The sequence below is a fragment of the Schistocerca americana genome, chromosome 2 (genome assembly GCF_021461395.2).
Source record: "Schistocerca americana isolate TAMUIC-IGC-003095 chromosome 2, iqSchAmer2.1, whole genome shotgun sequence".
NCBI classification, from domain to species: Eukaryota; Metazoa; Arthropoda; class Insecta; order Orthoptera; family Acrididae; genus Schistocerca; species Schistocerca americana.
In genome coordinates, this window is record NC_060120.1 from 827,943,997 (window position 1) to 827,971,578 (window position 27,582).

General features: G+C 37.6%; 1 protein-coding gene across 1 annotated transcript in view; it reads right to left on the bottom strand.

Annotated features, from left to right (window-relative positions):
* LOC124595461 (glutamate--cysteine ligase catalytic subunit) overlaps positions 1-27,582 on the bottom strand; it is a 123,970-nt gene that overhangs the window by 18,541 nt on the left and 77,847 nt on the right. Inside the window, exons 9-10 of the mRNA XM_047134210.1 lie at positions 17,197-17,370; positions 7,192-7,373 (exon numbers count right to left, since the gene is read on the bottom strand). Coding sequence (XP_046990166.1) covers positions 7,192-7,373; positions 17,197-17,370 — 356 coding nt within the window. The remainder of the gene's footprint in view (positions 1-7,191; positions 7,374-17,196; positions 17,371-27,582) is intronic.

A 27,582-nucleotide genomic window follows, 5' to 3' on the forward strand; every position in this document is an offset into this window, starting at 1 on the left:
GAATTTTTTTGTGAAAACTTGAAGCTTTTTAACCCTCGACAAAGTGTGCCTGGGTATAAAGTGCACCAATTATTATTATTATTATCTTCTTTCCTTTCTCAGACCTTAGGTCTGGTTAAAACTGGAAAGTGACGTGGACCTTGATCAAGCGTGACTTCCTTTTAACTGTACGGTATATGTTACATTGCATTTAGGAACTTTTGAGTAATTGAACATGTATCAATCATTACAGATTTCTGTAGTTGTATATATAAGTTTGGATGTAGCTGTATTGCGTTGATGTACTGGTGGATATTGTGTGGTATGACTCCTGTAGTTGATAGTGTAATCGGTATAATGTCAACTTTATCCTGATGCCACATGTCCTTGACTTCCTCAGCTAGTTGGATGTATTTTTCAATTTTTTCTCCTGTTTTCTTTTGTATATTTGTTGTATTGGGTATGGATATTTCGATTAGTTATGTTAATTTCTTCTTTTTATTGGTGAGTATGATGTCAGGTTTGTTATGTGTTGCTGTTTTATCTGTTATAATGGTTCTGTTCCAGTATAATTTGTATTCATCATTCTCCAGTACATTTTGTGGTGCATACTTGTATGTGGGAACGTGTTGTTTTATTAGTTTATGTTGTATGGCAAGTTGTTGATGTATTATTTTTGCTACATTGTCATGTCTTCTGGGGTATTCTGTATTTGCTAGTATTGTACATCCGCTTGTGATGTGATCTACTGTTTCTATTTGTTGTTTGCAAAGTCTGCATTTATCTGTTGTGGTATTGTGATCTTTAATAATATGCTTGCTATAATATGTGGTGTCTATTGTTTGACCCTGTATTACAATCATGAATCCTTCTGTCTCACTGTATATATTGCCTTTTCTTAGCCATGTGTTGGATGCGTCTTGATCGATGTGTGGCTGTGTTAGGTGATACGGGTGCTTGCCATGTAGCGTTTTCTTTTTCCAATTTACTTTCTTCGTATCTGTTGATGTTATGTGATCTAAAGGGTTGTAGAAGTGGGTATGAAATTGCAGTGGTGTAGCCGATGTATTTATATTAATGATTGCTTTGTGTATTTTGCTAGTTTCTACTCGTTCTATAAAGAATTTTCTTAAATTGTCTACCTGTCCATAATGTAGGTTTTTTATGTCAATAAATCCCCTTCCTCCTTCCTTTCTGCTTAATGTGAATCTTTCTGTTGCTGAATGTATGTGATGTATTCTATATTTGTGGCATTGTGATCGTGTAAGTGTATTGAGTGCTTCTAGGTCTGTGTTACTCCATTTCACTACTCCAAATGAGTAGGTCAATACTGGTATAGCGTAAGTATTTATAGCTTTTGTCTTGATTCTTGCTGTCAATTCTGTTTTCAGTATTTTTGTTAGTCTTTGTCTATATTTTTCTTTTAGTTCTTCTTTAATATTTGTATTATCTATTCCTATTTTTTGTCTGTATCGTAGATATTTATAGGCATCTGTTTTTTCCATCGCTTCTATGCAGTCGCTGTGGTTATCCAATATGTAATCTTCTTGTTTAGTGTGTTTTCCCTTGATTATGCTATTTTTCTTACATCTGTCTGTTCCAAAAGCCATATTTATATCACTGCTGAATACTTCTATTATCTTTAGTAATTGGTTGAGTTGCTGATTTGTTGCTGCCAGTAGTTTTAGATCATCCATGTATAGCAAATGTGTGATTTTGTGTTGGTATGTTCCAGTAATATTGTATCCATAATTTGTATTATTTAGCATGTTGGATAGTGGGTTCAGAGCAAGGCAGAACCAGAAAGGACTTAATGAGTCTCCTTGGTATATTCCACACTTAATCTGTATTGGCTGTGATGTGAGATTATTTGAATTTGTTTGGATATTAAGTGTGGTCTTCCAATTTTTCATTACTATGTTTAAGAACTGTATCAATTTAGGATCTACTTTGTATATTTCCAATATCTGTAGTAACCATGAGTGGGGTACACTATCAAAAGCTTTTTGGTAATCAATGTATGCATAGTGTAGCGACCTTTGCTGAGTTTTAGCTTGATATATCACCTCTGCATCTATTATCAGTTGCTCTTTACATCCTCATGCTCCTTTGCAACACCCTTTTTGTTCTTCATTTATAATTTTGTTCTGTGTTGTATGTGTCATTAATTTCTGTGTAATGACTGAAGTTAATATTTTGTATATTGTTGGTAGGCATGTTATGGGGCGATATTTAGCTGGGTTTGCTGTGTCTGCTTGATCTTTAGGTTTCAGATAAGTTATTCCATGTGTAAGTGTATCAGGGAATGTGTATGGGTCTGCAATGTAACTGTTAAATAATTTAGTTAGATGTGAATGTGTTGAGGTGAACTTCTTTAGCCAGAAATTTGCTACTTTATCTTTTCCAGGGGCTTTCCAAGTGTGAGTAGAATTAATTGCTTGGGTGACTTCATGTTGCAAAATTATCACTTCAGGCATTTGTTGTATCATCTTGTATGTGTCTGTTTCTGCTTGTATCCACCGAGCATGCCTGTTATGTTGTACCGGGTTTGACCATATGTTGCTCCAGAAGGGTTCCATGTCTGTTATGTTTGGTGGATTGTCTATTTTAATGTGTGTGTTATCTATTGTCTGGTAAAATTTCTTTTGGTTTGTGTTGAATGTTTGGTTTTGTTTCCTTCTATTTTCACTTTTTATGTATCTTCTAAGTCGTTTGGCCAATGCTTGTAATTTCTGCTTCTTTTCATCTAATGCTCTATCACTTCTTGTTGTGAGATTTTACCTAACCTTTTTCGTTTTTTATCTGACATTTCATTTCTTATAAATTGTATTAGCTGTCCAATGTCTTTTCTCAGTTTTTCTATTCTGATCTGTAGCCTGTGTTGCCATGCTGGTTTTGTGGGTTTCTTCTGTGTGTGGGTTGGTTCTGATCTCTGCCTAGTGTGTATATTTAGTGTAGTGAGTGCACCTATATAAACTAGTAGTTGTAACTCTTCCATAGTTGTGTTTTCATTTATTTTGTTGTGTATGATTGTGTTGATAGTTTTTATTATTGTTTCGACTTGTGAGTTATTTGGCGGTCTATGCAAGAATGGTCTAATGTCTGTATCTGTGTCTTTGTATTCTATATATGTCAGCTGAAATTTTTCTTCTATATCTAACATGTGTGTCACTTCGTGTTCTATTTGTGCTTGTTCTGGTGGCTGTCTTAAGATTTCGTTTTCCTCTGATTGTTTAATTGATGCGTGTTGTTCTTCGTTTGTTTGCTCTGGGATGTTTGAGTCCATTACTGTATTTTCTTCTTCTTCTGATTGCACATTATTTTGTTCTAGTATTTGTTGTACTTGTTGTTTGACATTTTCTAATTCTGACTGGGGTATCCTGTTATTTTTGATTATTACATGGATCTGATCAGCTAGTCGTTGTTCTGTTAAAAATTTTAATTCTGGGTATCTGGTAATAAATGTTGTGTATACTTGTGATCTGTATCCAGTTGTGTTGGTTCCTAGGTTTGTTGCTTGGTAATAACAGAACATGAGGTGTCGGTTAACTTCATCTGACCATCTCATCCTCTGTCTTTGTTTTCCTTCTAGGGTGGATGCAGGAAGCATATCCTGCAAAACACCTCTATTTGGATTTAAATCATTTTCCAGTTGGCTAGCAGTGTCGTTACCATTGTGGGCGGGCATAGGGTTCATTATTGCTATTATTATTATTATTATTATTATTATTATTATTATTATTATACAAATTGACAATCCTTGCAAGAAAATGACCCTCATTATGAGCTAGCAGCACAGTCCCACACTGAGGCAGTTGTCTACAAGATAATGAAGAATCAAATAAGCAGTTGACTGGGATCTTATGCTGGAATCTTATGCTTCAATTGGATCTTTAGTGTGGGGTAACAGCTGTCCATGGCAACAAAGTGATATAATTAAAGTTTATTTCATTATTGTTTAATTGAACAGAGCTTTAGTGCATTTTATGCAAGTTTATTTTATCACTGTTTATTGAATGACTTTGCTCTTACATGTTTACCTCTCAGTAATATAAAGAGCACTATTCTTTACATGTGTAAAAAGTACTTCACGCACCTGCTTGTGTTATGAAAACCAGTGTGCCCACTTGGTTAAGAAAAACAAAGTTATTAACATTCTACATCCTTATTATTCTTGTCTACAACTCTGCAGTCCTCTGCTGCTACATAACTCCAGATTGCAGCATGTAACATGGCAATGTGTAATGCCACTATTTGGTGTGTGGGAAACAGAGTGCTGTAATTGAGTTTTGGATTCGAGGAGCTCGTCAATACAGGGAGCAGCCTCTCCTTCAGCACAATACTAGACCACACTTGACAGTGAACTCAAGGTGTTGTATTGTTGCAGATGTAACAGCTGTCATCAGTCATCCTCAATACAGTCCTACCTTGGCCCCATCCAATATCCATCTGTTTCCAAAACAGAGAACACGTTCAAGGACTTCACTTTGATAGTGATGAAATGGTGCAAGCAAAAGTGAAGCTGTGTCTCCATCAACAAAGTCAAACATTTTGCTGTGATGGTACCAACAATCTGGTCTCTAACCGGGAGAAACATGTTCATCACCACGGTGACTAAGTTGAGAAATAAATACAATTTTTTATTTATTTTAAAAGCAGTAAGAGTTTTCACATTTAAAAAAATTCAGATGCATTTCAGCATGCCCTCACACATTGCACCTCATTGCCTGATAGTACGAGACCAAAATGTTTGTTTGTTCCTAAAGAAAATGGGTTGTCTAGTAGTCATTTCTGAGATGACTATGTGAAGAAAGAGCTCAATAAAAATGCACAGTCACCACAAACAGGATGCTAAACCCCAATCTTCCTTTTCTTATAATGTTTGTTGAATTATTTTGTCAAAGCCATAGCACAAGTGTGGAAGGAAGGAAGGAAGGAAGGGAAGAAGGATCAGATGAAGGTATAACAGCTCATCAACAAGGACATTAGAGATGAGAATACAAGCTTGAGTGGGGAAGGGAAGGAAATCATGAAAGTCCATTTCAAAGGAATCACCACAGCACTTGCCTTAATGAATTTTCGGGACAGCATAGAATACCTAAACCTTGATGTCCAGGTAGGGATTTGCACTACTCTCCTCTTAAACGCAAATCTAGTGTTTTACCACTCTGCCGTCTCGTTCAGTAGCACAAGTCTAATAGAGTTGAATTAGAAGGATTAGAATTGAAATAAACAATTACTACAGTCAAAATTAATCTACACCAAGACTACTCTTAATATGCAACTACAGTTCATCAGGACTTTATGTGACACAGTACCAACCAAAAGACATTATTTAAAGTAAAAGCAGTGTGCGCACGTGTGTGCACACACACACACACACACACACACACACACACTTTTCCAAAAATAGAATGCAATGCACAGCTCACACTGAATACCAGATGTAGAAGTACAAAGCCGGAATTTCCCTATAGATGGCGCTAGTCATCAGTGTAGGGCCCATGAGACCGCATCTGCAGTGCCATGCACTTCCTGTAATGGCTGATGACGAATGTCAACAAACAGTAACCCAAGTTCCATACATTGGTATCTGTCTCAGACCCGTAAACCTGTTGAGTTTTGTGCCTGTGAACTACGATTTGCGGACAGCATTGGTTTTCTGTTATCATTTGAAGAAAACTGCTGCAGTATCGCATAGAATGCTTGTCTAAGCTTTCGGTGAACATACTCTTGAGAAAAAACAGTGTTCATGTGGTTCAAAAAATTCAAAAGTGGTGATTTTTACATGAGAAACCATCAATAAAGTTCAAAGACAACGAATTGCAGGCCTTATTGGATGAAGATGTTACTCAAACTCAACAGAAACTAGCAGAACAATTGATTGTGATGCAGAAAGCCATTTCTCTTTGATTGAAAGCTGTGGGAAAGGTGCAGAAAGTGGGAAAATGGGTTCTGCATGAACTGAATGAACAACAGCAAGCAAATTGAAAGACCACTCGTGAAATACTGCTCGCCAGGTACAAAAGAAAGTAATTTCCGCACCGAATGGTGACGGGTGATGAAAAATGGGTATATTTTGAGAACCCTAAGCGTCGTAAATCATGAGTGGATCCAGGCAAACCGTCGACATCCACTACAAGACCAAATTGCTTTAGAAAGAAGACAAAGCTCTTTGTTTGGTGCAATCAGAAGGGTGTCATCTATTATGAGCTGCTAAAACCTGTTGAAACCATTTTCTGATTGCTACCAACAGCAGATGATCGATTTAAATTGAGCAGTACATGAAAAACGACTGGAATGTGGAAAAAGGCAACATGAAGTCATATTGCTTCATGATAATGCCCCATCACACACAGCAAAACGGGTCAGGGAAACAATCGAAGCATTCAATTGGGAAATACTAGGGCATGCAGTTTATTCTCCAGACTTGGCTCTGTCCAATTATCATCTGTTTGCATCACTGGGACATGCTCTCACTGAACAACACTTAAATTCGTATTAAAATGTACGAAAATGGCTCACTGATTGGTTAGCTTCAAAAGAAGAACTTTTTTTTTTTTTTTTAACCATGGCATTCATAGCCTGCCAGAGATGTGGGAGAAATGTACAATAACAATGGAGATTATTTTGAATAAAATGTTGTTTTTATCAGTTTCAAACACAGACGAGTAATTATTGCAACCAAATTCTAGTTTCATACATCTACACCTGGTATGTAACACTGCCAACCTTACAAATCTACTGTCACTTTTTCCAGAAAGACTACAATGGAAAAGAAAGGGCTCGCCACTTGGCATAAAAGCACAAAATTTCTGCTTCAACTTTTTTTGTCCCTACTTGTACATCTTCTGGAGACTCTCCCTATGGTCTCAAGAGCATCCCATCACAGTCTGAGCATTTTTTCTCCACATGAAGTTATTTATTGTGTTCATTTTCACCTCCTTATTTGTATTAATTTCGGAACCTATATGCAGTGACCACTAAACTACTGCTTCCGGTACACACCTCTTTTCCATATGTGGACATTGCAACCTGCAAAATAACTTTTGGTACGAAGAATAAATTTTGCATTTCAAAATATATTGTCCTACAGAATTCCACTGTGACTTCTTGTACTACTTGAAATTTTCATTGAATACTAAGTACAGCTTCACTATATGTCTTTCTCCAAGTAGAAAATGTGTTATTTTTCTTTCTATGTGGACTTACTTATAATCAGGATGTGTGCGTACAAACTTCCTCATCCATGCTGCAGTAGTGAGTAATTCACCTGAGGCTCTCCGCTGTATTAACTTCAAATACTGCTGGATTGTACAATGTGTATCTGCATCAACATCCATACCACTTAAGTAACTGTTAATCAGTGGAATCAAGCCAGGAAATTCACCATCCTATGAAATAAAAGAACATTTTTTACAGATTGAAAGTAATCTGAGGCTCAATTTACCGCTCAAAAATAAACATCATTTAAATCAGTATCACTCATTGTATGGACACATCTTTGTTTCCCATTATTATGAAAGTTAATTACAGTTGGAATATAAGAGAATGTTCATTTCACTTTGTTCTTGCCCTCAACAAGAATTCATTATACAAGTCAGAATATATAACTTCCAGAGGTAAGTATTTAAAATAGTAATATGGCTGGCACTGAGATAAATAAACGCCATACACTTTACAACAAGAGCAACTACAATAAGAGACTGCCCATTGTAGCATAAAGGGTTTTCTGTCATTAAAAGATAAGCAGGTTCCCTGTATTGTAGGAGAAAGAAATCACAATTTGTCAGACTCTTTCACAGAAAGTTCAGTCATTCACAACCTAAAAGTGAAGCCAAAACTATTCAAATGCAAAGTGAGTCATCTCAGCTATGAGTAATGAACACTAGAAACAGCAACTCTACCACAGCCAACAGTAGTACTAAAATTCGAGGTAATATCTATTGAGCTATGCCCACTTACATAAAGGTTTCCTCAATTAAAAGGTTTGAACACCACAGCACTTTACTACGCATGGTCCTTTTGGAGGTAGTTTGCTTTTGCCTTCCTCTAGCCTATGAAATGACTTTCCCAATCAATAATATGAGGAACTGCAGTTAAACATGTAATCTGAGCAATGGTGCATCAGCGTATTTTTCACACTTGCAAATCACTGCCAGAGATGAAAGAAGAAGTGACAGAAAAAACGGCCATAAGATCAACTAGGGGCAAATCACAGGATCTTTGGATTTGTAGTCTGGCACTCAAGAAACCATTGAGACACACATGCTCCCATTAGTACAGCCACTTCATTTGCTATTAAGTAACTGGGTGCATATCTCATAGAATATGGAATTTTTTTTCTTTCTAGTGCCAAAGATCAGCAGTGTACCGATATATTTTTGATGAGAAACAATTTAAAAAAGGAAACATTTTTTCTGTACAAAATAATGTACAGGAATATAACATAGTAGATTTTCAGCTACGATGGATCTTGCAGTATGCAGCTAATTAAAAAAATGAAGAAAATGGTGGCTAATCCTTCCCAATTACAGAACAATCAAAACTACTTTGTAACATCCAGAAATACATTTACTCTTCGCTTAAGCAATGAGTGGTTACATCATTAACAAATAAACCTAATATAAATTCCATGACACATATGGAGCTATTTAAAAGATATGTGTAACTAAACTGAACTCCATTATTTCAAAATGAAATTCAATATTTTATATAAAGTTCTGAGGATTTTGCTAGTTAAACTCACACAACTTTCAGCAATTTCAGTAATGAATGGATGTCTGAAGAAGGATAACTAAGTATGTTCAAATCTTCAATGGTGAATATTCACTTCACTTTGGATGTCTTCGGCAAACAGTATTAACACATTCTTACAGCAGCTAATCACATTGTTGCAGCAAACAATGCTGACAATGTTAATGGCAAGCAGAAATCTGTGTGTCAGTCCCAGGCTATGTGATACCAATGACAAAATAGTTCGCAAGAGAATCTAAGCAAAGAAAATGAAGATGTTAGCGTCCTATTGACAAGTTGGCCATCAGCAACAGAGCACAAGTTCAGGTTGGGGAAAAGATCTGGAAGGAAATTTGTTATGTCCTTTTCAAAGGAATCATCACAGCATTTGCTTTATGTGATGCACGGGAAACTATGGAAAACCTGTACCTGGATAGCTATAGAGAGAACTAAATAGCCATCCTCCTGAATGTGAGCCCACTGTGGCACTACACTTTATGACTGGCGACAGTCATATGTGGCAGGTGGCAACTAACATAGTGCCTGTCATAAGTGATGCCCTGAGATCAACACTGCCTAACCTAATGAGAGCTCTGTTTAAAATTCCAGGATGCAGTGAGAACAGAAATATAGGAGATAGTGTTAATGGAAACATGACAAATCTTGTGCAAGTATTGCAGAACTGTCCAAACCATCAACTCAAATGGAATTTTAGAAGCAATATTCACTGAACCTCATATGCAACAAATTAAATCTTATTTTTTGAACATAAATATCATTATCACCCTCCTCCATCATGTTGTGCTTTTAACTTATATAAATAGCTTCAAACAAAACACAAAATTATTTTAACCATGTCAGTCAGGCATAGTCAACCATTTTCATGTACCACCCACTTTAGTACCTCTGTTAGTAATAAAATTTTCTAACTGCCCACCAGTTCCACAGTAGTTGTGACCTATAAAGTAGGAAGTAACTTTATTAAAGCACATAATAATAATAATAATAATAATTAGTGGGTGGAATATATCTAAAAACAAAGATGATGTGACTTACCAAACGAAAGCGCTGGCACGTCGATAGACACACAAACAAACACAAACATACACACAAAATTCTAGCTTTCGCAACCAACAGTTGCTTCGTCAGGAAAGAGGGACGGAGGAGGAAAGATGAAAGGATGTGGGTTTTAAGGGAGAGGGTAAGGAGTCATTCCAATCCCGGGAGCGGAAAGACTTACCTTAGGGGGAAAAAAGGACGGGTATACACTCGCGCACACACACACATATCCATCCACACATATACAGACACAAGCAGACATATTTTTTGTCTTTAAATATGTCTGCTTGTGTCTGTATATGTGTGGATGGATATGTGTGTGTGTGCGCGCGAGTGTATACCTGTCCTTTTTCCCCCCTAAGGTAAGTCTTTCCGCTCCCGGGATTGGAATGACTCCTTACCCTCTCCCTTAAAACCCACATCCTTTCATCTTTCCTCCTCCTTCCCTCTTTCCTGACGAAGCAACCGTTGGTTGCGAAAGCTAGAATTTTGTGTGTATGTTTGTGTGTCTATCGACGTGCCAGCACTTTCGTTTGGTAAGTCACATCATCTTTGTTTTTAGATATATTTTTCCCATGTGGAATGTTTCCCTCTATTAATTCATATCATTAATTAGTGGGTGGTATAGACCAGGTTCAGAACCACTGTTCTAGATCTTACAAACTGCAGTGTGGAAAGGCACAATTTATTTTTGTCTTCCATGCGAAGTCTACAATGATCAGATGAAGCACCGTAAACATAAATTGGATATAGGTTAGTACATTAAAAAGTTGAAAATGAAGCAACTCCTATTCAACCAGCCACTCTGAAACTAATATTCTAGTTGTAGCTAATAATTTGGGTAAAATACGAGGTAACATGGAAAACTTTAAAAAACTATTTGCACATTCAACTTAAAGTTAGTCGCTAAGCTGGCAAATTTCTGCTGTTTCAACCCCACCCCCTGAAGAGACCACAAAATCAGACAAGACGTTGTGCAAAATACCCAACATGTCAGAAACACCACAAGTTGGAGTTTCTTCTTCATGTAGGAGATGGGATGTTACATTCCATCCTGGATTTTCCATTGTTCGATTTTTTTCATGTCATAATGGAGGGCCATACTCTTTCGTCTTGTTAGGGTCACTTCTTTCCAGCTGAGTAACTGTAATTATATCTGCCTTGGCCTCATTGTAGGCTTCACCTGGTGTAGCTTGTTTGTATATCCAGCTATTCCTTCTTCCATTGATACACAAAAGATGCTTACAATAATTCTGACCAACAGAACTGGGCTAAGAATTTATTGAGAGACAGAACTCTTTATCATCATTTAGAAAACAAGGGCTTTCACCAGAAACAAACATCAAGTAAACTATGGCTTCCTCAATTTTGTGAAGACTTGTGCTGTTAATAGTACTTATAAATAAGTAAACAGTGCAGAAAGGTCTCCAAGACCATTCAAAACACCATTCAGAATTTATTGACAATTTTTGTGAAATGGGAAATGTCGAGTTCAATATAATAACCAGCAGTTGACAAAGCATAAACAAATATAATGCATAGTTTAAAAGTGAATAAAAGGTATCAATATCAACTGCTTAGATCACAAGCATGTAATTGTTACAGTCAGTAGTAATCTGGAGATAGATCTTCACAAAATGTGTGATGAAACAATGCAGTATTATTCATTGAAAGAATTCCACGACTTCTATGAGGGAAGCTTTGTTTCATTTTTCTACCAACATCCATGAATGGAAAATGATGAGAAACGAATTACTCTGGTGGGGTGGAAGTGGGGACGAGAGATCCAAAACTGTAATATCATGTAGGTTTTCTTTTTAATAAGTGTTGTGCTGTATATTCACATTACAAATGAGAAGAACTGACAGTTATTAAGTAATATTATAAAATATCCTGCATTATACCTGTGATGCCACTGGATGGTGCTGTCCCAGATGTAACTGAAAATTACAAATTCACAACACTCCACTCCATCAATCACACCTGACACTGAAGGCCAAAAGAAAGAAAATTTTGCTCATTGGTCATCTTATGTACTCTATTAACACATTCGTCTGTACAAGCAATCTTCAACAAATAAAACTACCTGGATTCTTGCTTTATTATCTCTTTTTGAAAACCTACGATGGTTCTGTAGAAAATATCATTATCAAAAGACATGTCATTTAATCTACTTCCTTGAGGGCCTCCTCATTAAGAATCCATGGAACAAAAAGTATACCTAATATAATCTAAATACAAATATTCTGTATGTAATCTTACAAGGTATTCCTCCATACCATACAGTTTACATTTTCAAATGCTATAACATCATGCATATACTGACAGAATAGAAATGAGACATCTTGCATTACTATGAGGTACCAGTGCACAAATTGCTTTTCAATCCTGAACAGTCTTGACACCGAGACAAGTTTAACAAAATCTATCAAGTCAGTGGCACTGGGAAAACAGGTTACTAATGATGTGTTCTTGCACTCTGCTCGAAGACAAACATGGCAGAGTCACTGCACAACCTCAACCTAACAGAAAACATGCAGATAAATTTTGAACAGTGGAAGAAATTAATTAATCAAATTTACCAATTTTGATGAAACTTTTCAAAGCATTACAATTCAAGGAATAAAATAATGTAATGTGTGGTGATGATGTTGGTATCCTTAACTGTTTGAAGAGGTGTCTACAAAGTTTCTAAACTAGATGCAACATACAGTCAATATTACGCACTTCTGCACAATAAACACTTTTTCCGCAGCGAAGAGTTGCAAATAATTCCATGACAAATCAATACAGAAAAGTACAGTTTTCAGCCTGGCCCTCTTCGATTTTCATAAAATTTGGTGTGCTCATTGCACATGACAAGAGAATGAAAATCAGTGACCTTAACCTTGACCTTGTTACACTATACAGTGTATTAAAAAATCAAGTTGGGATGAGAATTGTTTTCAGAGATATTAATTTATACATACAGCACTGTGTTGTATTAATGCAAAATAAATTGTATTCAGACTCCAAAAATATGACACAAAGCACTGAAAAACATGTTTATTGTTAAAAAAAGGTGATGATATAAGAATACACTGTAAGGTAACAATGTAGGCAGGCCAATATCAAGCTATCAAATATTGGATGGCAGCATGGGTGCTACATGTACACAGATAGTTGCTGCAAAAGATGATGTGCATTGTAATTATATACAAATCTACCTTCAAGACTGAGTTTGAGATCATCGTGCATTGCTGTAATCCATTCAGGGAAGAAATCTCCATAAAGTGCACATATGGATGGCTGGTATGGTCAGTGGCATAACAACAAACTACAAAATATGTGATAAATATAGAAAAATATTAACTCAAGGACAAGGGCCTGCAGCTGGCCCAACTACATGGAAACAAGAGGAAACCACAAACCTGCATAGCTTCTTAGGTGAGTCAGATACACTTGTAGCCCCAAAAATTGTTTTAGATGCATTAAATGACAGTTCGGTATCTCTTAGCGAGTCCCCAGTGCAAAAGAAGTAGGTGGGAGAGAAAGAAAATGCACAGAAAAAATTCAAGCACGCATATGAGGTATTCGGAAGTAAATAAGTACCTAGTGTGGAAGAGTACGCAGATTAAGAAACACATGTTGTATCTAAAATGATAATGCAATTGAAAGTGAAATTCAGTACCTGCACCACAAGCAGTGAAAGATTGAAATTCTGAAATTTCTGAAAAGTTTGAGCATTTGAAGGACTGAAAATGAACTTGGAGCATCTAACTATTTAATGAGAAAAGCAAAACAATTAGTCAAACAATGTGGTATCTTAGCAACTCGCAATCCACGACCTAAATGTGTCTCAATTGAACAAACCGCTAATGGTGTCATAGAATTCTGCAAAGAGAGACAATATAAGCCACTATTGAACTGGGAAGAAGGATTTTGTTTCTGTCACAGAAAATGTTTCTAGGATTCATAAGCAAAAATGAGTAGTGCCAGGAAACCTGTATTAAGTGTATCAAGATGAACATCCAGGACTGAAAATAGGACTACCAAATTCTGCCATTTGTGAACCAAGAACTGTGTTTTGGCTGGTGCATGTGGTACCAAGAGAGAGTGAGTTTGCAGTATTCACTAAAATGTGAAGCTCATGTTGGAAGGTTCCAGATTAAAGGAGTTGACATGTGATGTTAACTTAGCACCTACAAACACTGTCTAGCTTGGGTCATTTGTTATCCTGCACAGCCACAATGCTAGATGCCCACATGTCAAAACTTCCCAGGTACACATTCTATCATGACACACCTGAAAAACTTGTTTGATGAAAATGGAATTGATGAAGTAACATACAACCTATGAAAATGTACTGATAGAACAACTCTCCAGACATGTGTAGCATCTGTTATGACTTCTTGGAAAACTATGCAGACAAATTAAAAATCTCCTGTAGCACTCCTTCACAGTCACCCAATGCTCCCAATTTCTACAACACTTGGTGACAATGAATACATTGAAATATGTGACTTTGCTGAAAACTGTGCATTTTTCCTGCAGCATTAGGTCCAGGGATTTCATAGGAACAAGGCACAGGCCACCACTCACCCATTTGTTGTTTATTATAGACATCCAGAAAACTGTGCAAATGATCACATTTCCTTTGTTATAATATCAGGATATCTTAAACATGACACAATAGTGTTAACTTTTTCAGTGTCAGTGACCAGCTTCACGAGATCCCATTTCCTTGATGTGACAACAGTAGATGTGACAACAGTAGCAGGGCAAACATATTTCCTATCACCAAAATATGCACAAACAGTATTATATGTTGCTTCCCAGTACTGAGGCATAGTAAGTCTAGATGATACATTTGTCATATTTGTTTCTGTAAATCTGAACCTGTTTACTGTGCCTTTCAAGTATGTGTTCAGCTGCGATGGCTATATCATCTTTTGCATAACTGAAGGTCAGATGATGTAGTGTGTGACATTGCACCTTTTAAATGCTTGCTGTTGACTGTACTAACTTACTGTGCTATGTTAGACCACCACCTTTTTAACAATAAACACGTTTTTCAGTGCTTTGTGTCATATTGTTGGAGTCTGAATACAATTTATTTTGCATTAATGAAACACATTTCTGTGTATATAAATTAATATCTCCTAATCCCTTTGTCACCCCAATCCGATTTTTTACTCTGTCATATACTGTAACATGAAGAAGCAAACATATTTTTTTCATCAATTTTGCAGGTGACTGCACTGACCTTAATTGTGTACATTCTTCAAACCTGACGAAACTGCATATCATTGAAAAGCTTGTTTCAAGAACTTTTCAAAATTACCTGGTTCATTGTTCTATCTTTATTAGAACAGATGTTACAGCAATGTTTGTCAAATTTTCCATACATTTTTAGAACTTCAAGGGGCCATTACTCTTGTGTTACTTGTGATAAAATTCTGTAATTTGGTATTTTTTATTCTCTTGACATGTGCAATGAACACATCAAATTTTATGAAAAATCGAAGAGGGTCGGGTTGGCACCTTTGTTGATCTGACAGGGAATGACTCATACCACAGAATATGACATCACAAGAAATTAGAGAAAAAACACGAAAAGTTAGTCAACTGTATGACAATTTCATCTCCAATGTCTGCTATTATGCATAACACAAAAGTGTAGGGCTTAGATGTGACTTTCCTTGAGTTCGGGCTCTGTTTTATTGCTTTTCTTGTAAAGCTGTGTGTGTGTGTGTGTGTGTGTGTGTGTGTGTGTGTGTGTGTGTGCAGCATAGTTCAGTCTGTCTGGAAACATACCCTTTGATAATAACCTGAAATGTATGACAGGATATGCTGCATATAAGTGACAAACAGGATTTAGGGACTTACTTGCAATATTAGCAATAATGTGAGATATTTTGCTTCGGTGGGAATAAATACATCAAACTTAGAATTGAAATCTGTTACTCTATACAAACACTCCAGTCAGCTTCTCGTAAGACTGTCTATAAACTTTCTCTTGTCTTTTCACCAATAACTGTATTCCATGATATCACTTCATTGTATTCAAAGAAGTTGTATTTGGTTAGTTGTGCATCACAGCCAGAAAGCAATTCATGACTTTAAACACATTCATATCAATCATCAAATGATCACCCATAAATATGTTGTACATTAGTGATCTGCTCTCCTGTGCACTTCTGGTGCGAAAATGAACAGCAGAAATCAGGTTTTTTAAGTTTTAAATGAGATTCCCAAATTGCTTCGTTTATCTGAAGCACCCAAAATTTAACGACATCTCCACTGTGGGTGTCTTATGGAGGTCCCCTTCTGCTTCCTGGTTTGATGAAGCTTGATGGCTAGTTGTGGTGGTTAGTGGGCCAACCAACTGTGATGCTTGCACATGTGCAAACTCACAGCAGCTGGGATATGCCGCCCACTGTTGACCAGCTAACGTCTTGGCTGCTTCTGCAGTTACCTTCATTACAGCAGCCATCTGCTGCATCATTTGCTCCATCGTGTCTATCATGCAATAGAGCATGGAAGTGAGCTGCCAATGTTGCCACTTATTGCGGCTTAGCATGGTTGTTGGACGGAGCCAAGACATTTCTTTCTTTTGCTTGATAGGTGGCATATAACTGACTTTCAGCTGATCACAGACACTTATTAGATCATTTCATGTTCTTGATGTACAATTTTGCTACTGACACTACTTCTCCTCTTCCATTTTCTTCATTTCTGTCACTATTCTTCAACTCACATAGTGATATAAAATTCTGAATACAGCTAATCACAATGAGAAATGACACTGTGGGAGAAGCACAATAGAAATCCCCCTATTCAGTCATCCAAATATATGTTTTCTGTGGTTTCTCTCAATCAATTCATGTGAGTGGCAGGATGGCCTCTTTGAAACTGTCATAGTTCATTTTCTACTAAGTTGCACCCTGCTCAAGCTACTGCTCCATCTCTAATTGTTTCATTATTGACAGGGCATTAATCCCTAAAATCTCTACCTTTCGAAATTGATACAATATACCCTGTCTTGTGCAAAGCAATGACACCCTTGCATGAACAATACACCTCTAGAGGATTGTTTTAATATTGCACTATTTGGGATGACAGTGCATGAGAAAAAGAGGTATCATAAGCCAAAGATTAGCAATAACTGAAGTGATAGTTTGCATGTTGGAACTGATTTATATGGTTCTAAATGTGTGTTGTAGCAAAAGCACTTCACATGCCTGACATACTTTTGTCATTTATCAAATTAATGGTTCGTAATGGTTTGGAACTACACCAATTTTATTTCTGCCCTAAATCAAGCTTATGACATGTCTGAAGTGTTGTGACTACCCTCAGTTTGCAGACACTTTTACAAATTATGGCTTTTGCTTATGACTTCAAATTACAAAATTTAAGATAGCAATAACACATTCTCACCTTCCCATTTATGATCTGATCAATTGTCATTTGTGTATAAACATTACACTCTGTTTTCTGACAACAAGACGTGGCCACTGTAGGAGAATCTTCAGTGGTGATATCCTTTCTAAACCAGAACTTCTCATTCCTAATTGCATCCCTTTTCTGTGCCTTCTGCATATTTTCATCCACCTGAGAATTAAATAATAAATAAGAAATCAAGCACAAGAAGCAGCAAAATATAAATTTGCCACAAATTTCAAAAAATAAAACTAGTAACAAAATACAACTGGTTTCTTTATATCACTTTTCTTAAGTGCTATAGCTGGACTTTTACAATCTTCTAGCATGGAGCTGATGACAAAATTTTTGAAAACTTCTAAAAATCACAAATACTAGACTGTACTCACTTTGAGAAAGGCACAGCTCCTAATATTGCCTACAGAAACAAGTAAAGCACAGCAAAAACTTCAAGCTTTCAAAACAACATTGCTTTGCTCAGGAAGGAAAGAGAGATTGGTTAGGGGGATTGGGAAGTGGGAGCTGATCAATTACAACTCAAGCAAGGTGGAACCCACCCAATGTGAAAAGGAGGGGGAGCAAAGATGTATGTAATGTGAAATGCATGCAAGATGCTCCAAATAAAAATATTTCACAATATATAAGAAAAAAAGCACGTCTTCAAAAGATAGGTTACACTCAGATATCTGACATGAGTTAACAATTATCCATAATAGACTGATTCACTTAAGTATCTCACTGTGTGTGTGTGTGTGTGTGTGTGTGTGTGTGTGTGTGTGAAGTTTGTTGTATTTATAAAATCTAATCTTTCATTTTGCTACTACCAGTAAGATCTTTTCAATGGAAATACTTCTTTCAAGCACCAGCGTACACTAAAGAGCTGTGGAACCAATGACCTAATTTATTTGTTTGCGTTTACTTTGACCAGAGCTAGATTGTCACTGGCACAATTGAAAATCAGTTCTGTCCACTGAAGCTATAGACACATATAAAAAACCACCAGAACTCAGTACTTGTGATACTGAAATTTTTGTTTCCCATAATCTAAAACATTGTCCACTGAAGCCATTTTGCATCCTATGTTCACAATAAGTTACTAGTCTGCCATTAATAGGATTACTTTCCCCATTTTCATACTTTTTGCCCCTTCAGTTTTGATAATGATTTTAAAATTACTACCACCCGATCTTACCAATTTCTTTGGAAACAATTGCTTTACATTCATATTCCAAATCCCCTACCATGTAAGCGACACAATTATTTTGATACATTTAATGCTGAAAGCAAGCACACTGTGGTTCATTCATTGCACAGCCATTGAAAGACTATCAGCGTCTTCTTACTGTTGTACTCTCAATGACAGTGTTTCATACTAAATAGTGATAACATTCACAGGGAATTTTAAGCTGACTTGTACAGCAAATATAGTATTGTTGCCTCATTACATTGATACTATGACTGCTATTACATAACTACTGTAACTTGCTTTGATTATCTGAATACAATGAACTGTGGAAACTAGAAGCTATCCTACTTTGGTCAATTTTGTATCAAGGAGCTGAAAGATGCGGAGCTGTGTGCTGTAAAACATAGTTCCAACCAAAACCTTTGGATATGACAATTATTTTAAGGTAATATGATTTACCGCTAATGAAGAGAGAAATAAAATTAATTACTGCTAAGGAACAGTTTTATAGAACAGCTCAAGCAATGGAAACAACTGATTTAATTTATCAGGTACCCGCCTCTATGGCTGAGGTCGCTTGACACAGGCTAAGCCGGTTCAAATCCTGGTGATGTAATAAATTTTCACTGCCAGTACTTTTTGAATGGTAAGGGGAGGAGAAGTGGTGGTGTAAAGTTCCTGATCAACAGATTTTGTGCCAATGTCCTGGTTTAAATACCAAACATCTCCAAGTGTCTCATGAAGTAAAGGCACGTGAAACTGTTGGTGGTGATCCAACCGTCAGATGGGGACGTTAAGCTTGGCAGTCCTCTTTGTGCTATTCATGACGAGTAGGCTGTGTGCCAGCACTGGGTTTCACCCTCTCCCTTCTATCATCATCATCATCATCATCATCATCATCATCATGCAACACAAACATTACACTACACCACAACACACACACACACACACACACACACACACACACACACACACACACACAATGTAGTATTACAAATCTTGTAATGGAGCTTGTTGAAAATAGTTCAAAAAAGTTTGTCAGATTTGACTACATGGAATAACTGTGCCCCGAGTGATACATAAAAATTGTTGTATTACAATATGTGTCATTGCAACTGTGCTGAGCCTACACAAGTACCTATAACACACTGATGACAGCACCACTGTTAGCTGAAATCTAGATCTGCAATAAAATACAGATGGTATTACAGCCAATGATGACCTTTTTGTCTTTTAATTTATGTTACTAGAACAGCCTTGAGACACAGTGTAAATTCCTGATGATGAAATGGAAACATGTCAGTAACATCAGTATCACTAATGGCATGCTAAAATCAAACTAAGCCATATGTATAATCAGAGGCTTAAGGGTCAATTCATACCAAGTGGTCCAGCACTGGTTGTTTGAATCTCAGAAAAAACTGATATTCGCTGGGTGAATTCCCTCAAAAATGTTTTTAGAAAATTTTTATTGTATCATTTAAAAACAGCAGCCATTTTTGTTCCAGGCCATAAGCATTCTTTCACATTTACAAGCATATGCAGTTTTTTAAATTATTCAGTAATGAGTTGCCACAGACCTTTCAAATACGAGGCATTTAGATTAGCACACACTGGACTATAAATTAAAACCATAGTCAGTTAGCTGAATGTATTCGTTAATATATTTTTAATGGCTCGAAGTTATTGGTTGCAAATTTAAAACTCAATTTTTGAACAGTATAGTCATATGTTACCGACTATCAATGGTGAGAAGCTCACACTAGAAAACACACTATTTTAAAAACAGATTTTTTTAATTTTTTCATTCTTTAGTGTGCAATATTTTTGTTAAGGGACCACATAAAAATCTGAAAATTAGATACATAATAGACCTTCATGATATCAAACTTCAGTGTAAATTTCAACTTTGAGATGCAATGGGAAGTTGCGAAAAAAATTACCACTATGAGTCAAAAATACATTTCTTAATATCTGCCATATCTGGTTTAATGGGTAAAGTGTATCAGTTACGTAACCCAAAAATGTTTATGATCATTGTTTTTTCATGAGCCGACTAATTACATTATCTTGTATAATGGAAGGAAACATTCCACGTGGGAAAAATTATATATAAAAACAAAGATGAGGTGACTTACCGAACAAAAGCGCTGGCAGGTCGATAGACACACAAACAAACACAAACATACACACAAAATTCAAGCTTTCGCAACAAACTGTTGCCTCATCAGGAAAGAGGGAAGGAGAGGGGAAGACGAAAGGAAGTGGGTTTTAAGGGAGAGGGTAAGGAGTCATTCCAATCCCGGGAGCGGAAAGACTTACCCTAAGGTAAGTCTTTCCGCTCCCGGGCTTGGAATGACACTATCAAAAAGGACAGGTATACACTCGCACACACGCACATATCCATCCACACATACAGACACAAGCAGACATATTTAAATATGTCTGCTTGTGTCTGTATGTGTGGATGGATATGTGCGTGTGTGCGAGTGTATACCTGTCCTTTTTTTCCCCCTAAGGTAAGTCTTTCCGCTCCCGGGCTTGGAATGACTCCTTACCCTCTCCCTTAAAACCCACTTCCTTTCGTCTTCCCCTCTCCTTCCCTCTTTCCTGATGAGGCAACAGTTTGTTGCGAAAGCTTGAATTTTGTGTGTATGTTTGTGTTTGTTTGTGTGTCTATCGACCTGCCAGCGCTTTTGTTCGGTAAGTCACCTCATCTTTGTTTTTATATATATATATATATATATATACTTTTTTCCCCAATGATGTCCAACAAAGCCAGCATGGCTGCAGTAGCTATTTTTTTTCTTTGAGTTAATGTCCTCTCCGTAGAGCTGAATTTTAGAATGAGGGTCTTCGTTGCATCGGGAGAAGGAAATTAGATTAGGTTGTAGCTTAGTAGTAGAATGAAAAACTTGTGACTCCCACATAAAGAACTTTTACTTAACACAATACTGAGACAATTCGATTACATATACCTTTCTCGCACCAACTCAGAAGACCGACAGATGCCAAGATCGGTTAAAAAAAGTTAAATGAGTTACATAAAATAATTGCCATTTCTGTTCTTCTATTTTCTATCAGCATAGATATAATCATAAAACCCTGTGATATCTTTGGCATACGGAAATGGCGCAAATATTTATTTCTATGTGCACGCCATTAAAGAACTTACACTGGCCATTATGTTAAAAGTTCGTTGTCGCAGTTGTAAATTCCAGGGGAGACAGCTTCTTCAGTACATTTTTAATAGGCACTCAGAACTGATCCTTTTCAATTTTTTTAAACGAGGTCCTTGTGCCTGGTAGGTGCTAAAATGTAACATGTACATCTTGGTTTTGACAGTCAATATTATCAACTTTGGCAATCCACCAATGTTCACCATAAAAAGAAGCCACTATGATCTTATTTTGAAGTGTCAGTGGCACAAGGTGTCCACATTGTTGAAGTTCACTATCATGGGATGTTGGTGTAAGCTTACACTTAAGGTAGTGAGACCAACGTATAAAACAATGAAAAGATCTGCTGCCTTTAATGTTCTGACAAATGTTGAATCTTCCCTCCAAGATATTGGTGTAGAGTTATTGTATTTCTTCATATTTTACAAAACCATAGGTAATCTCTTTTACTTGCTCTTTACAGAATTTAAACATTTCTTGAGGTGTCATGATCTGGTTCTCATAGGTCCACTGCACACTACCTTTTGTGACAGCTCACTTTAGTGTGCCCCAGATGCCACCGTACACATTCTTCCCATAGCAAGATGAAACAAAATGCCATTCTGCATCAGCTCCACAGTCTTCTTTGTGAAAGGAGATGTTAATTTTTTTTGTTTTTTTATTGGCTTGCAGCACTATCAGAGGTGGGGCCTTGAGACTTGCTTGGCAGCCTACTCGCCAGTATGACAGCGCATGTCCACAGTAGTAGTAGTAGTTGTTGTTGTTGTTGTTGTTGTGGTCTTCAGTCCTGAGACTGGTTTGATGCAGCTCTCCATTCTACTCTATCCTGTGCAAGCTTCTTCATGTCCCAGTACGTACTGCAACCTACATCCTTCTGAATCTGCTTGGTGTATTCATCTCTTGGTCTCCCTCTATGATTTTTACCCTCCACCCTGCCCTCCAATACTAAATTGGTGATCCCTTGATGCCTCAGAACATTATTCTTCTTGAAGTCTGTCTCATACATCTTGCTCACCAGATGGTAGAGTTTTGTCGGGACTGGCTCTCCCAAGGCTGTCAGTAGTTCTAATGGAATGTTGTCTACTCCCGGGGCCTTGTTTCGGCTAAGGTCTTTCAGTGCTCTGTCAAACTCTTCACGCAGTATCGTATCTCCCATTTCATCTTCATCTACATCCTCTTCCATTTCTATAACACTGCCCTCAAGAACATCGCCATTTTATAGACCCTCTATATACTCCTTCCACGTTTCTGCTTTCCCTTCTTTGCTTAGAACTGGGTTTCCGTCTGAGCTCTTGATATTCATACAAGTGGTTCTCTTTTGTCCAAAGATCTCTTTAATTTTCCTGTAGGCAGTATCTATCTTACCCCTAGTGGGATAAGCCTCTACATCCTTATATTTGTCCTCTAGCCATGCCTGCTTAGCCATTTTGCACTTCCTATCGATCTCATTTTTGAGACGTTTGTATTCCTTTTTGACTGCTTCATTTACTGCATTTTTATATGTTCTCCTTTCATCAATTAATTTCAGTATTTCTTCTGTTACCCAAGGTTTTCTACTAGCCCTTGTCTTTTTACCTACTTGATCCTCTGCTGCCTTCACTACTTCATCCCTCAAAGCTACCCATTCTTCTTCTACTGTATTTCTTTCCCCCATTCCTGTCAATTGTTCCCTTATGCTCTCCCTGAAACTCAGTACAATCTCTGGTTCTTTCAGTTTATCCAGGTCCCATCTCCTTAAATTCCCACCTTTTTGCAGTTTCTGCAGTTTTAATCTACAGTTCATAACCAATAGATTGTGGTCAGAGTCCACATCTGCCCCTGGAAATGACTTAAAATTTAAAAGCTGGTTCCTAAATCTCTGTCTTACCATTATATAATCTATCTGAAACCTGTCAATATCTCCAGGATTCTTCCATGTATACAACCTTCTTTTATGATTCTTAAACCAAGTGTTAGCTATGATTAAGTTGTGTTCTGTGCAAAATTTCACCAGGCGGCTTCCTCTTTCATTTCTTCCCCCCAATCCACATTCACCTACTACGTTTCCTTCTCTTCCTTTTCCTACTATTGAATTCCAGTCACCCACGACTATTAAATTTTCGTCTCCCTTCGCTATCTGAATAATTTCTTTCATCTCATCATACATTTCATCAATTTCTTCGTCACCTGCAGAGCTAGTTGGCATATAGACTTTTACTACTGTCGTAGGCATTGGCTTTGTGTCTATTTTGGCCACAACAATGTGTTCACTGTGCTGTTTGTAGTAGCTTACCCGCACTCCTCTTTCCTATTCATTATTAAACCTACTCCTGCATTACCCGTATTTGATTTTGTACTTATAACCCTGTATTCACCTGACCGAAAGTCTTGTTCCTCCTGCAACCGAACTTCACTAATTCCCACTATATCCAACTTTAACCTATCCATTTCCCTCTTTAAATTTTCTAACCTACCTGCCCAATTAAGGGATCTGACATTCCACACTCCGATCCATAGAACACCAGTTTTCTTTCTCCTGATAACGACGTCCTCTTGAGTAGTCCCCGCCCGGAGATCCGAATGGGGGACTATTTTTACCTCCGGAATATTTTACCCAAGAGGACGGCATCATCATTTATCCATACAGTAAAGCTGCATGCCCTCGGGAAAAATTAAGCCGTAGTTTCCCCTTGCTTTCAGCCGTTCGCAGTACCAACACAGCAAGGCCGTTTTGGTTAGTGTTACAAGGCCAGATCAGTCAATCATCCAGACTGTTGCCCCTGCAACTACTGAAAAGGCTGCTGCCCCTCTTCAGGAACCACACATTTGTCTGGCCTCTCAACAGATACCCCTCCGTTGTGGTTGCTCCTACAATACGGCTATCTGTATCGCTGAGGCACGCAAGCCTCTCCACCAACGGCAAGGTCTATGGTCATTGGGTGGGGGTGGCGGGGGTCGACAGTAAACAGACCTTATTTGTGTTCGTGGGGCAGTTTCTTCATGGGTAAGTTAGCATCGTTACAGTTAATTTTCCAGTTTAGGGCTGCTTCTGGCTTTGTTGCTTCATATTTTACTACAATTTTTGCTGTTTTTTTTTTTTCATTCTTATTAGTGCCCATTCATCTGTCAAAAGTTTATTGGCCTAGCCATTATATGGTTGTATTTAGCAGTCTTGAGTTTTTTCTGCTCACTGAATATGCCTATTTGCCCAAGTTAGATACCCTTGCCCGCCTTAGTAGCTCTTTTTCCTACAGTCATTAACTTTTTTCATATTGCTTTGAGGTGATGTAATGGAGCACTGACAGTAGCTGTCTGGCTGATTCCTCCCAGTTCTTTGGGACCCTTAATCACATTTAACACCTCAGTTACGAGTACGAAGAATGTTATCAGTGATTTAACGATGCACTGACAGTGGCTATCTGGCTCTTACCTCCCAGATTTATGGGACTCTTAATTACATTCAACATCTTGGTTACGATTAGCAAGAATTTTTATCAGTAAGCTCAGTTACAATGCAATATTTTACGAGTTGAAATTTATACCCCACACCAACCCCTGGAGCACTAATGTGGACCCGTGCTCTACAGTCCAGTTGGCGTATGTCTTCCTCTTGTTATTTTTAATTTATTCATTTATCATTGCCTCTAATAGCAACATACATTTACACTAGTTTGTAATTTCCCCAGACTGTCTGACGAGACCTAGAACAGGTGAAAGATTAAATAAACCTATCTTGACTGTTTTTTCTGTTCTAAAATTCTTCAAACATAGAGCATGTTTGCCTGGACAGTCTTGACATTTTCCCATGATCATACAACTGTAACTGTCAATATTGCAAACCAGAACTTTCAAAAGTTCTTTGTAGTCAACTTTATAAGATTGGCCCCATCTATCATCAACTTTACATTCTGGCGATACAAACAAACGAAACATTATGGGTGCCATATGCTCCTGCAACAATACACCATTTCGGTCTCAACTCGCAACGGTCGAGCAACCAGTTATTTTTTTCCTGGGTCACTTGGAATGGAATGACTCTTAAGTAAAGCTGTACTCAATCCAAAGGTTGAGTTGAACACTGCAGTGCTTTAATGGGCATGGCCCTATGCCCTACACTTCCTCCAAATTTTGAAGTGACTTGCCCAGTCAGTTACGAGTGGATGTACAGTTTAACATGAGACTCCAAACCAAAGTGCATTTGTTCCACAACAGTTGCACAGTTATTTATTGATAGAAATCTACACTACCAAGTTTCAGAGACTCAGTCCCATCTTCAGGTACATCTACAAATAGCAGGATGCTGTGCCCATGTCCAAGTCAGCTTCCAAGGCAACACATCTGCAGCACATAGCTGATCAGACAGAATGTCCAATTGTGTACGTGGGAAAAAGCACCTTTCAACTGTAAGTCACCCTTATCTTAACAGGGCCAGCGAGAGGTCACGGAGAGAAAGGCCAAACCAAGCAAATGCTTAAATAGTGCTGTTACTGGAAGGCAGCATGCACATAACATGTAACAATTACTATCACAGTGCACCAATGAATCCTGCGAGGCAACGGAAAGAGAAATTTATGTCACAATGCATTTTTCACAATTAGAATCATTGCCAGGTGTGAAATAAGCAGTAAGTGACAGATGAAATACTAAGAACACCTGGGAATTCAACCCCTGGCCTTAGGACTTATAGTCTGGCACTTAATCACTTACCAACACAACTGCCATAGTACTTGCAGGAACCTGGTCACTTCTTTTGACAACTGCATGATTAGGTATGTAATAAATTTTTGAATGAACAGAACAGAGTGCCTCCAGTGATTCGTCATCAGTTATGCCTAGTATATATGCCAGAATAATGAGAAAGCAAAGCAATGTTGTGCTATTGGTGTAGACACTGTTCCAAAAGCCATCAAAACATTGACAATGAAGAGTACAGATTGATGTAGTAAGTGCTATTTCATAGCCAACTGTATCATGGTCAAATATTTTATCAGAGTTAGTATTTCCTGGATACAAATATTAAAAAAGTAACAAATATTCCAGTCGCTGGTACTGCACATCTGGGAAAGCTCAATTTGGAAAGAGAATGAGCATAAGATTACGTTTTCAGAATAAAGAACCACCTATGCATGAACGCAATGACGTATCAGTGCTCTCATAAGTTACACATATCAAATGGTGGGTGATTGAATGGTCTCTGTAAGGTACATGCCATGTATGGAAAGTTATGGAGCATCCATGGGATCTAACATCTTACAACAAAGAAACACTTACATTTGTCTGCTAACTCAAGTTCGTGTTATGTGAAACTGTGGACACTTTAACATCACAGTTTTAGGTTTGGGGTGTTTTGAACTATGCTTGTGTAAAATACCAGTGGAGGTTGGGCCTGAACTACATCACTTACAACGCTTGCCAACCTCTCAAAAAAACTGCTCGGTATCTGATAAAAAAAGCGAAGCACCCAGAAGACATGATCGGATGTCAGTGTAACTTCATGGTACACACAATCAGCAGGTATGTAAATAATTAAAGAGCCTGAGTTCCCTGTGGCAAAGTGCATTAGTGTTGTTCATGTTTAGTTTAGCTAACAGGCCTGGCAGGAAATATAAGGGGCATGAACAGCATCAGATGTTGAGTGATCGCTGTGGAGGACACAGAAATGCTGCATACTCAAGTGAGACAGTTTATCAGCATCTGAGAAATTGAAAGGGATTTCTCTGTGGGTCTCCATTTGGCTAGTTGGTTGAAGCATAAATATCTAGATCTGTGTGGCATTCAGATGTGACAGTGACCCAACGTTGTACTACACAGGAAAGAGAGGGCAGGTGTAGTCACTGTTAAAGTTCCACCCAATCACATCTGACACCACAAGGGAAGATCACTTCCAAGTGCATCGTAACACCTTAACATCTGCATCTACTGTCCAAAAAAAAGTAACAGACTCTCAGCAACATTCTGTATGACTAAAAAGCACAAACCATTGATGAATTGTGGTGCATTGTGCTCAGCGATTAATCGTATTTCTGCACTACCCTGGAT